Source organism: Centroberyx affinis, unplaced genomic scaffold (assembly GCF_046629955.1).
Source record: "Centroberyx affinis isolate AG114_WGS23_722 - 3 ecotype Tasmania unplaced genomic scaffold, CSIRO-AGI_Caff_v1 ptg001314l_1, whole genome shotgun sequence".
NCBI lineage: Eukaryota > Metazoa > Chordata > Actinopteri > Beryciformes > Berycidae > Centroberyx > Centroberyx affinis.
The window spans coordinates 136,319-148,958 of record NW_027279819.1 but is presented as its reverse complement, the minus strand read 5'-3'; the positions used below and the strand labels follow the sequence as shown (position 1 = coordinate 148,958).

The window sequence follows — 12,640 nt, the reverse complement described above, 5'->3', positions numbered from 1 at the left end:
TTCATCAATCATCTCTATTAGTACAGGGAAGCCTGTCTAATGAAAACCTGGCTTACTTACATGGAGATCTGGTATTTTACCACTTACGGTTGAAACTGGACTGTATGTCAGTCTGGAAGAAGAAAAGCGAATTTGTTCAGTGTGCCGTTTGACTGATATAGAAAATGAGTTTCACTTTGTTTTCTATTGCCCTTTTTACTGGGAACTGTGCAATACTTTGTTTAGTAAGATAAAAACAGGCACTGATTTTGTAAATATGGATGATGCACAAAGATTGAGTTGGCTGTTCGCTTATGAAACATTTAGATTAGCTAGTTACCTGGAGAAAGCCTGGGAGATGAGAAAAAAAGCTCTTTATCAAGATAAACTGTAAGTTTGTAGCAGTTCTTTTCAGTGTATTGTTCATTTGAAACCTATCATTTCAAATATGTTATTTGTAAGAATATAGTAGTACTTTTATTTTATTTTTTATTTTTTGCTCTTATATGCATCACCGGAAGATGTATGTTTTGTAAAATGCTTGTGTCCTGTAATCCCATGTGGGATGGGCCAGATGTTTGGCATGACACAGAAATAAAAATAAACTAAACTACATGGACATGGATTCGGATTTGGATATTAATGGATTTGGCGCTCCTCTTCACTTGGATCGGGACAGTGAGGTAACGGGAACTTGCATGTTGTATGCATGTACATTAATCGCAACTGCTGTAATAATGTCACTGTGAGTGAGCAGCTGTGTCTGCTCGATATTGGGTTATTGACTTTTTTTACCTCCCGAGGGAATCCCCCAATTATTAATTATCGTAGTGTACATACATCCTACGGCTGAAATCTGCTGCTGACACCTTTTTTTAAAGTGACACAAAAACTGTAGTCAAGATCACCTGAGGCCCCAAACATTCAACGCAATCTCATAAAATAGCATGAATTAGACACACCATTTTCACCTGTTTATCACATGAAAAGATTAGCCAACGGTTACATTTAGGCAAGTAAAACAACTATTTAAAATTAGGGTAAAGGTTATGGGTAGGTTGAGACAACTAAAACAATTTGGTTACGGTTAGGGGAAGGAAATAAAATGAAATGAAGTCCTTGTAAGAACATTTTGAGGGCTGGGTTGTTTTCTGCTGAAGTAACAGTGAGCTCCAGTGTTTTCTGTCCTGAAAGCCACAACCCCAGGAGCCTCATGACTGTGTTTGTCCCTTCTGTCTGTGAGGGAATGAAAGGCTGAACAGAGTCCTGCTGCTCCTGAGGAATTATGTTAATAAACCTGCAACAGTTGTTTTCAACCTGCTGATCAGCATTCCCTTGTTGATGTTGAGATGTTGATGCTGATGATACTACATACATCAGTACCCTAACACTAAATGGGAGCTTATCTATGTTCCCAGGGTCCTATGTTCTCCAGATTTATATGGCACATAATGGGAACATGACAAAGGCTCCTATGTTCCCAGGGTCCTATGTTCCCCAGTTCTAGATATGTGCTCTCCCAGGGTCCTATGTTTAACCCTAACCCTAACCTTAACCCTAAACCCTTACCCTAACTAACCATATTAAGCGAATACAGAGCTGGGGAACATCTTTTTCATGTTCCCATTATGTGCTATATAGAGCTGGGGAACATAGGACCCTGGGAACATAGGACCCTGGTAACATAGGACCTTGGGAACATAGGACTCGGGGAACAAAGGACCCTGGGAACATAGGAATGACTGCACACTGAATACCTAAATTCAATCACTTCATCGGATTTGGCAAAAATGGTAGTTACCATCAGACCCACCAGACATATACCAGACACAATTCAATGATTAGGCTAGATGAACATTTTATGGCGGTGGTCATCTCATTATTACAATAGTTGTCAAAGGTCTATTAATGTACTTTTAGTGTTTGAGTCGGGCTTAGGTTAAAAAGATATTGTTAAAAATACTATTATTATTATTTATTTAGCTGGACAATCTGGAGGCAGCAGTAGGAGAGAGGATGAGGATGAGTTGAGCTTAGAATTATAAGGTTCTATCTGCCTTCAGGATAGTTCTAAGATATTGAGCTTCAAAGTTTCAGCATCCATTGAGTTAAATGGAGATGGGTCCTTTTGTTTTAGAAATTACAGACTCAAAAAATTATTATTTTCAAATAATAACACCACACATACAGTATGTCAACAGTAAGGCTGGGTATTGGCAAGGACCTCACGATACGATACATACCACGATACATGGGTCACAATACGATTGTATCACGATACATTGTGATATGATACATATTGCGATACATTGCAATACTCTACATAATTTACTGAAAATTTAAAAATAGAGCTGAAAATACAACTTGCTGTGTACCACCTGGGTAGTCTAATATGTACATCACATTACATTGATAACTCAGCGGACAAATTGAGTCAAAACTATTTAATTCAAAGGGATTTGAGGAAAATTAAGGACATTTTAAATCTGTTTAAAACATGAATAATTTTTTTTAATGTATCGATACGAGGGGCTGGAAAATCGATACAGTATCATGGAAAAAAATATTGCAATACTCAGCTGTATCGATTTTTTTGCACAGCCCTAGTCAACAGGCACTCATAGAATAGGTTCATGTGACTTACTCAGTTTTGACAAAAAGGTCAGATAGAACCTTATAATACCAAGGTCATGCAATAACTTGGCCCCTGGACCATCCCCCCTCCAAAGATCCCAGACCCTCACCCCCATCCATCCTGCACAATAACTTGGACCCAACCCCCTCCCTCCCTTTGTCTTTTTTTCCTGACCTGAGCTAGATAAGATAGTGGCTAGTTGAATTGGTCCTTGTTTGCACAGGAAATCTTTTATCTGCTGAACTGGTCTTTTGTGAGACACCAAAACTGTTATCTTAGCACTTCTGATGAATGTGGTCCAGCCCTTTGCAGACTGGATTTCACCTTTTAATACTGCAGGCGAACTACTGTTTTGGCGCCTTTTTGTTCCACAAACTTGATGAATGAACATCTTGTGCCTTGCTTGCAAGCAATAAAGATGACAGAAAGACAACTCTACTCTCCAAGTCTCTTTTATTACTGGAAACTTCCACCACATCATTTTTATTTGCATTTTTATTTGCATTTACCTGCATTTATTTGCACTGTCTGCACTGCACTGTCTCTATTGTTGTATATTGTTGTATATTATGTACATTACCTTATTATCTTATTTTAGTACCTATTTCGTCTATTACCTTGCTGTACTTCATCATATCATATCATATCATACTTGGCATTTTCCGCCACTTGCTGCTGTGACACCTGAATGTCCCTAAGGGGGATCAATAAAGGGCTATCTTATCTTATCTTATCTTATTTACAAACAATTAAAGCTGCAATAAGCGATTTTCCGACCATTAGAGGGTGACAGAGACCTCAACACATTTGTAAATAAAGCACAGCAAAGCTACGGCACTACAGAGGCCCCTAAGGACAAACCTAGCAAAGCACCGTGCATTAAAGGCTAATAGTTAAGACGTACCTACCTCTTATTTTACAGTCTATGGAGAAGTGTCGCCAGTTACCAGTCTCACTTTTGTTTAGGAAGTTTATTATCATTATGTCTCAATGAAATCTCTACATAGCACACATTAGTTTCAGGACTGGTTATAAGGTCTGATATCGCTTATTGCAGGTTTAAAAGGAAATTGAAGAATTCACAAGTTTTATCTCTATCGGTGGCCAGTAGGAATTGCAACTGCACTGAGAGCTCTCTGTCATACCTTATGGTGGCCTGTGATGGACATAAATAATTTTCACAATGTAGAGCAGTAACCTAGTTAATTACAGGAGGGACCAAACAAGCATTGAGTGAAGAGGTAATGTATCACCATGCAAAATACTAGTATTTCTTGCACCTTTAAATCCATGTTTTAGTCTGGTCCTTGATAAGATTCTCCTCCTTCATATGGGCAACTGCTGACTGCTAGTATATGGCAATATGTTCTCTGTGCTGAGCAGAATAACACAACAATACAGTAGCCTTCCATTTACTACTACCGCCCCTACTCTCCCGCCCCTCAGTGCTTCCTCCCATAAACTTTAGCAACTTTGTTCCCTGCAGCAGAACAGACTGCACTGGGCTGGGAGCTTCAACAACATTGACTTTCATCACATCTCCGAAGCCGGTAAGAGCTATAATACATTACTCACCACCTGTAATATCGAAAGGGGAATACCAGGCAATTAATATATGTGATACTGTAGCTTGGGGACGTCCCATTTAGTATTTCTGAACAAGTATCAACTATCTCACAAAGCTAGACAGAAAAACCAATACTGTAAGTCTCAAGAAAATCCCACTGGATGGTCAATTCAGTTTCCTCATCTTCTGTAATTCATTCTCAATGGAAGTGCACATTGCTATCACAATTTAGGGTATAAACTGTTCTGGCAATCTGGCAATAAAGTAAATAAGTAAATCCTCACTAATAAAAACGAAATTATGACATAGGAAATACATATGGCGGGATGTTTCTGAAATTGTACATTATTCCTTTCAATCTCCAAAAAATGGAATTTAATGACAAAGATTTTTTTGTTATACTGAAGGACAGAAGAAGTCCCATAGAAATCGACCCAGTTCCACTGTCAGACTTTCAGTATGCTTATCATATTCTAATAACAAACTGGAAAGACCTCTATGACATACAGCACAAAATTGGTAGAACAGGAGTTAATACAAGAAAGTAAAACTAAGATAAGGGGAAGCAGCTATATACAGTGTTTGAAATTGATCAAAAAGCTGAGGGTTTTCTATGTATGTATTAATAAATGCGCAGTGCCCTGTGTATACACACAAACACACACACACTTACAGTGACAGCCCTGACCTATAAATATCATAAATATTTGCATCCAGACAAGCCTTGATATTTGCAGAGGTTGAAATCACATGGCTGCAATACAAAAGAGACTGTGTGAAGGGCTGCTGGAGCTAGTACCTTTACTATCAGCCTCTCTCACCTCAATCGAAAGCATACACAACAATAACTGATCCTGATCAACTCAAAACAGCCTGAGCCAGAAACAAACAAACAAACACTCTAAAGCAGATTAAAATGATTGTGTACAGCAGCAATTGTTACCCAGAAATGTCAAATACAGCCTTCAGCTCTCAGAAGGCCAATATCAGGGAGGAAAGTATGAATGGATTTCCAGGAATAGGACCTGTTCAACCCAACATGTTCATTGGGGCCAAAGATAGAAGGGCTTACGTTTTGGCGGGTCACTTGATGCCCTCGTCCAGTCTGTATGACTGAAAATTTAAGGAATAACAAAAGACTTAGGGAATGTTGGGACTGGAAATGTATCAAATGCCAGAATCATCCAGTTCAGCCACAAAGGACCACATGGTCTGCTTGGCCTTGGATTTATAATGAATATATAATGCTCACTGTGACCAATAACCTCGTCCCCAGCATACACACAAACACACACGCCCTCTCACACACACACACACACACACACACAAACTACTCCTTAATGCCTGCCATCATGGAAAGTCCAGACCAGGGTTCAAAAGATTTCTGACTGTTGGTCTCTGTGCTCAGGAGGATTTTGTCTATTGGTCTGTGGGTCCAGGAGGGTCTTGTCTATTGGTCTCTTGGGTTATTGGGTTATTTTTGTGTTCATATACCAGATCTCATGACATTCAACAGACAGACTAAACTTCCCTTCTACACATATCCTGTCTTAGTTTTCTGACAAAGAAAACAATAACATAAAAATAAAAACAAAGAAAAAAAAAATCACCAAAATATTTGGGCAACAAACTCACAAATAAACAATTGTATAGGCACAATAGATGCCTATACAATAAGTTTAGCCTATCATTATCTAAATCCCCAGATAATCCCATCTTGTGTTCAAATACCCACGTTCTTTTTTCAGTAATCCAATAATTATTACTATTAATGTGTATTTATATTATAGATTTAGTATAGATATCTCTCCAATTTCAACTTTCCAAATTTGCCTAGTGCAGCTTTAATGATGCTATGAAGTGCAACCACAGGACAGAAGGCTACATGGTGACATGTTTAGTATCACCAGGGGGAAGGGCTCATAAACCAATTTATCACTCCCCGGCACAATGGAAAATGTGTGTGTGTGTGTGTGTGTGTGTGTGTGTGTGTGTGTGTGTGTGTGTGTGTCCCTATACCCATACCCACTTGACTCCAAGAACCACTGGAGCCTGTGGTGTGGACAGATTCTCCATAGCCACTTGTCAGCGAAGCCAGTGCGTGTCTGTTAATCAAACCCCATCATGTGATCATGGTGAAATCTCTGGTGGGCCATCAATTGGTCACTGATATTCACTACCCTCTTTACCAGCAGTGTGCTCTGTACTTCAAACCAAATGGATGGTGTACCACATGCTCAGACTAATTACCATTAGGGATGGGATGATACAACGAAATTCAATATATTGCAATACAAAACTGTGAACCTTAATCGTGAACCCCATGTCCCGTATTGAATCGTATTGTGAGATAAGCATATCGCCCCATTCATAATTATCACCCTTTTGAAATCTATGGCTGGGGAGTGTGTGAATGGACAATAAAGAGAAAGTATTAATATGGTCTACTTTCGGTAGGCTCAATAGACAGATTTCGCCCTGGATATCTCCCTGTATGATTGTTGAACTTCAGTGTAAAACAGAAAAAAGCCCCTGCTCTTTGATTTTGAGGGGCTGACAGAAAACCTGACATTTACCATTGCGTGAGCTTAGAAATATAAGGTTCTATCTGCCTTCAGGATAGTTCTGAGCTATTGAGCTTCAAAGTTTTCAGCATCCATTGAGTTAAATGGAGATGGGTCATTTTGTTTAAGAAATTACAGACTCAAAAATCATTATTTTCAAAAAATAACACCACACGTCAACAGGCACTCATAGAATAGGTTCATGCCACTAACTCAGTTTTGACAAAAAGGTCAGATAGAACCTTATAATACCAAGATCACAAAGATGTTTTAAATAGCTGAAAATGTTTCTGCTGTTAAACTCCATTGTAGCTGCACTGGAAATATCTGGATGTGACGTCATGTTGGCTAGGTTTGGGCTATTATCCACGGGAGTAAGAAAAGTACACCACCAAACAACAAAAATGGATGCAGAAGTGAAAGGTACACTGCCAGTAGCTATATTACAGCGTTTTAGGCTGGATTTTTCCTTTAAAAAGGTACACAGCGGGTAAACTGTGAGTCGTGGAAAAGTAACGGAAACGTAAAGGAAAAGTAACGAAATCCAAGTTTGAGAAAGTAACTAATAACTTATTACATACATTGAAAAACGAACGTGTTAAGTTACTCAACTTGGATAGCGTGTTACCGCCAACACTGGCCAATTGTTTTTGTTAGGCATACTTATCTCTCCATTAGTCTCTCTATTTGTGTGCCACCCTCCTTTCTCATCTGAAGAGGATAGCTCAGTAGAATTAAAGTGAACTACAAGCCACCCACCTAATCCCAGGCCTACAGCCAGAGGTCAGGGTAAGAATAGCCTCTAGTGCCCGCGGTGGGGGGGTGGGGTGATGGAACAGGGGCTATGTGGCAGATCAAAGCTGTCAACATCCTGTCATTTAGAAAGCCTGCTGTCAGCCATTGTGCTCTCACACACACTGACAATCAACAGACAGACTAAACTTCACATCGCCACATTTCCAATAAACCCTTTGAGGCCAATGGAACTTGGGTCAGTTCAAGAGAGTTGATCTACCCCAAGCTGCGGATAAAGCAATAATTGTCTTCCAAGCACATCATCCTTGACCTCAGAACAAGTCCTGAATATACCATCTCAATTCACACTGGACAGGAGGTCAAATCTGTATAGTATGTTTAAAGGAATAGTTCACCCAAAAATGAAAATTCTGTCATCATCTACTCACAGCCTTCTCCAAAACAACTGAAGTCAGTGGGGACCAGTTCTTCAGAGTTCCAAAAAGACCTACAGTATATTTACACCATCATTTAGTGCAAATCTTAACTACAGCTGATTGATTTGCAACAAATAATGGTGTATAGGTCTTTCTATTCACAGTGTGATTGTTTGGCTGTTTTTGTTTTGGAACTCTAAAGAACAGGTCCCCATTGACTTCAGTTGTTTTGGAGAAGGCTGCTACCAAGTTGTGCTGTTGACTAAGAAATTTCACCTGTATTTCATTTGGCATGAGGGTGAGTAGATGATGACAGACTTTTCATTTTTGGGTGAACTATTCCTTTAATGTAATTTTCTCTCTATCTGAACTCCCTTCCACTATTTTCTCCTTTCACAGAGCACTGGAATCTGCATCCTTACCGCTCTATCCTCTACCCACCTGTCTTCACCATTAGAGTGTGCTGTTGCAGCATCACTCTGTGACTACTACAGGCTGTAGTGGCTACCTCTGGACAAAACAATATCAGCCACATACATTAGTATAGCCCTACATCCAGCCTTGGGCCGGTTGGAGGCTACGTTCTGGACCAAAGTGAAGATTCGATCTCGCACCGCTCACCACAAAGCTCGGCCCGGTCCCGGCCCATGGAGAAGGTGCAGCTGCTGACCCGCTCGGCCATGCGCCGGGCCTCGCAGGCCGTGGAGGTTCCTCCTCATGCTAAGCAGAACATGCAGGAGCTGTTTGTCAACTTCTGCCTCATCCTCATCTGCCTCCTCCTCATCTACATCATTGTTCTCCTCATGTAAGGACAGGGAGGAGAGGGGGAACTGGGAAGAAGGGGCTAAGAACTCTATTTTGTAAACAAAGATTACTTACAAGCCAGATTATATTGTAGCAGCTTTAAAGGTGCCTTCTAATTTAATGGGGTTAGGGTTATTGATTCATTTTATTAACCTCTATCAGTGTCCAGTAGGAATCTTATCTCACAAGTCTCTGGCACAGATTCCCATCCCTCCTACCCCCTTGAGCTAAGGTGGCCTGTAGTGACACAAAGATTCAAAGAGTCACATTTTCACAATAGAGAGGAGTACACTAGCTAACAGAAACGTCTAATGAAGAGGTAATATATCGGCATGCAAAATACTGGAATAATAATACTGCTTTGTCAATTTGGCTTGAGAACAAGGCTTTATAGCCTTGAATTTCCTATTGGGAGGGGAGGTGTCCAAAACAGAGTACAGGCTGAAAAGTGAGTTTTGAACAACAGAAATCTCAGTACATGGCCTAGTAATCATTGAGTCATTGGTATTGATCAAAAAAAAACCAACACAGATATATTATGGTCATTTTGTGCTATGGGGCTGTAAAATCTTACTTATTTTACCTTTAAATTTAAAGAATGAGTGAAAGTGATTTTCAGCAACAATAACTGTTTGACTGACTGAGATGGCTTCATTATGCATGATTGTACAAGCATTACCATAGAAACACCACAGGATAAAGTGAAGGAGCTGGAATAAAGTAAAGTAAATGCTATTGATGGAAGTTGTGGTATTAATCAATGCTGTATAACTTGTAATGCCCACTGGAGGGATGAGATTCACTCACTATATTATGTGCACTATGACAGTCGTACACACAGTGAACACTGATGAAATAAACTAAAGATGGAAACTAACAAGAATCTTTGTTTTATCATTTGTAAGCATAGGTGAATGTGTTTGTGTGTGTGTATGTCTAAATCAGTGGTTCTCAATGTGGGGTCCGGGGACCACCAGGGGTCCTTGAGGGGGTTCCAGGGGGTTCCCAATTGTTAAACTTCACCATTATTTCATCTACAAGAAGTTAACACCATTAGAGAATGTAGAAGAATGACTATTTTGATCATAGTTTCACTGTTATCTCTCTACCTACAATACAGATAGTCATGGAATTCTGGACAAAATCATATCTAACAATAAAAATATTCTCAGATTTGGGTCCGAGAGACAAAATCTCATCAAATGGGGGTCTGTGCCCCAAATGTGGACTAAACTAGGGTCCTTGATATGAAAAAGGTTGAGAATCACTGGTCTAAATCACAGTCTTCCTGCCCTGTGTCCTCCTGGAAGACCACTGTAACTGAATCAATTCCAACAAACATCATCTGTGAATGTCAAACTGAGTGCAATGGAATAAAATCATCATCCAGGGCCTATATATGATCATTTTGTCAGTGTAATCTCCAGCCGAGGCTCCTGGCTCACAGAACAGCCAGAAATCCACCAGCCAGCCCTCAGGCTGTCCATCAGCAGCCAGACCTTGAGGCACCTTTCCAGGCCTATATGTGATCTGACTACCCAAAAGAAAATCACCCACCACCCGAAGGTAACAGGAAGTTCCCAGCCTGCTCAAGATCATATATATAGAACAACCTCTGACCTGACCTATGACATCACAGGGGCCCCAACTGGGCCCCCTATGATGCAGTTTGATGGATTGCAGAATTAATGCAGAACTGATCAATACTGCACTGGCTGTCTGTAGGAAACCTTTAATCTGGATTGATTCTAATAAGACTTTGATCAGATCCCACTAATGTGGATGAATATCTATTAATTTGTTATTTATATGTAATATTAATTTTAAAGAAATATTTTTGCATGAAAATGGTGAAATTGAAAGATATTGAATATCAAAATACAAAATACCTGCTATTTTGGTTTAGCATTCAGCCAGATTGTACAGCTTCTGTGTGTCACCAGATATTCAGGATGAGAAAATTGAAAAGCTACTCCTAACGGTAAAAAAACCTAAATTAATTATCTCACACAGCAATTTGATGCAACTACTACCAACTAATTGTGCACAAAAACGTATTAAAAAAAAAACTTGATTAATTAGGGCTGACAGGGAGAAATATAATCTAAACTCTTACAAGACAGAAGTTACCAGACAGAAATAAACTTGCTGAGCTGGGATCATTAAATATGTATGACTGCCGCAGTGCTGTTGATTATATTCTCTATTATATACTGTACACTGAGTGATGCCAGCCTTTGTTAAAGTATATGAATGAAACATAGATGAGAGGCACAACATGAGGAACATGTGTTGTCTTTGTTTTCCTGTCATAAGCTTTTAAGATATAACATGTACAGGGCATCGGGTTAACCCTAACCCTGGGCTCCAATCTGACCCAGGACCTTTGTTTCTTATTTGTTTCTTATTCTTTGGAAATCATTTTCAAAAAGATAGCCAAAAGCAGCGAGTGTAGGGGTCTAAGCATAAAAAGGAAACAGAAATAAGCACATTGTATAGTTAGCAATCAGCGGTATGGTTCAGATTTTTCAAAATAAAAGCTGTTTAAGCAAACTCACTCAGGCTCATACCACCACCTAATGCAGAGATGATATTGCCTGTGATTAAAAGCTTCACACATAATAGAACTCTACTAGAACTCCACATTTATCAATTTCATGATAGCGTTACAAGCATCATCTTTAAACTACTAAACAGTATTATTCATTACTTTAATGAAGCTTGATCAAACTACTGTATGTAGAACATACTGTCAATTCATTAGACATTTTGATCTACTGTACACATAGTTTTTGAGATATCATTAAAAAGGCATGATGATTTGACAAATCACATTGGTTTTTTTCAGCACTTTATAATCTAAGAGGGCAGTGCTATGGGATTATAGTTTCATTTTGCCATAAAGGTCAACTTTTGTGAAGAGTGCGCTTTGTGTTCAAGTTATGGCTCATTTCATTCCTGTAATAATCCTAAAAAATTCAATAGAATTGTATGTATGTTTGCCAGTGTTCACTGCTTATAGACTGGACTATACATGCAATACGGCACATCAGACAGTAGGGCGAGACATAAACACATGTAGGGGGAGCGATAATAGAATACTTCCAAGAGGGGGAGACACACATAAATGATCCTACAAGCTACTTCCTTTCTTCCTTTCATCTCTCCTTCCTCTCTCTCCTTCCATCATTCCTTACTCCAGTGATTCTCAACCTTTTTCATATCAAGAACCCTAATTTAGTCCACATTAGGGCCACAGACCACCATTTGATGAGATTTTGTCTCTTGGACCCAAATCTGAGAATATTTTTATTGTCAGATATGATTTTGTCCAGAACTCCATGACTGTCTGTATTGTAGGTAGAGAGATAACAGTGAAACTATGACCAAAATAGTCATTCTTCTACATTCTCTAATGGTGTTAACGTCTTGTAAATGAAATAATGGTGAAGTTTAACAATTTATCAATTTGCTGGGAACCCCCTGGAACCCCCTCAAGGACCCCTGGTGGTCCCCGGACCCCATGTTGAGAACCACTGATCTAAGAGGGCAGTACTATGGGATTATAGTTTCATTTTGCTATAAAGGTCAACTTTTGTGAAGATTGCGCTTTGTGTTCAAGTTATGGCTCATTTCATTCCTGTAATAATCCTAAAAAATTCAATAGAGTTCCATTGGACCCCTAATAACCCACTAGAGATCACATGCGCTTTACCAAAATACTGTATGTTTGCCAGTGTTCACTGCTTATAGACTGGACTATACATGCAATACGGCACATCAGACAGTAGGGCAAGACATAAACACATGTAGGGGGAGCGATGATAGAATACTTCCAAGAGGGGGAGACACACATAAATGATCCTACAAGCTACTTCCTTTCTTCCTTTCATCTCACCTTCCTCTCTCTCCTTCCATC

At 39.4% G+C, this 12,640-nt stretch overlaps 1 protein-coding gene across 1 annotated transcript; it reads left to right on the top strand.

Annotated features, from left to right (window-relative positions):
* Nucleotides 1-4,107: 4,107 nt before the first annotated feature.
* pln1 (phospholamban 1) lies at nucleotides 4,108-9,587 on the top strand. The gene is made up of 2 exons (XM_071525639.1): nucleotides 4,108-4,164; nucleotides 8,317-9,587. The coding sequence occupies exon 2, from the start codon at nucleotides 8,565-8,567 to the stop codon at nucleotides 8,724-8,726; it is 162 nt and encodes a 53-aa protein (XP_071381740.1). The 5' UTR covers nucleotides 4,108-4,164; nucleotides 8,317-8,564; the 3' UTR covers nucleotides 8,727-9,587.
* Nucleotides 9,588-12,640: the final 3,053 nt, after the last annotated feature.

Coding starts and splice junctions, on each gene's coding strand:
- pln1 (XM_071525639.1), top strand. CDS start 8,565: ATGGAGAAGGTGCAGCTGCTGACCCGCTCGGCCATGCGCCGGGCCTCG.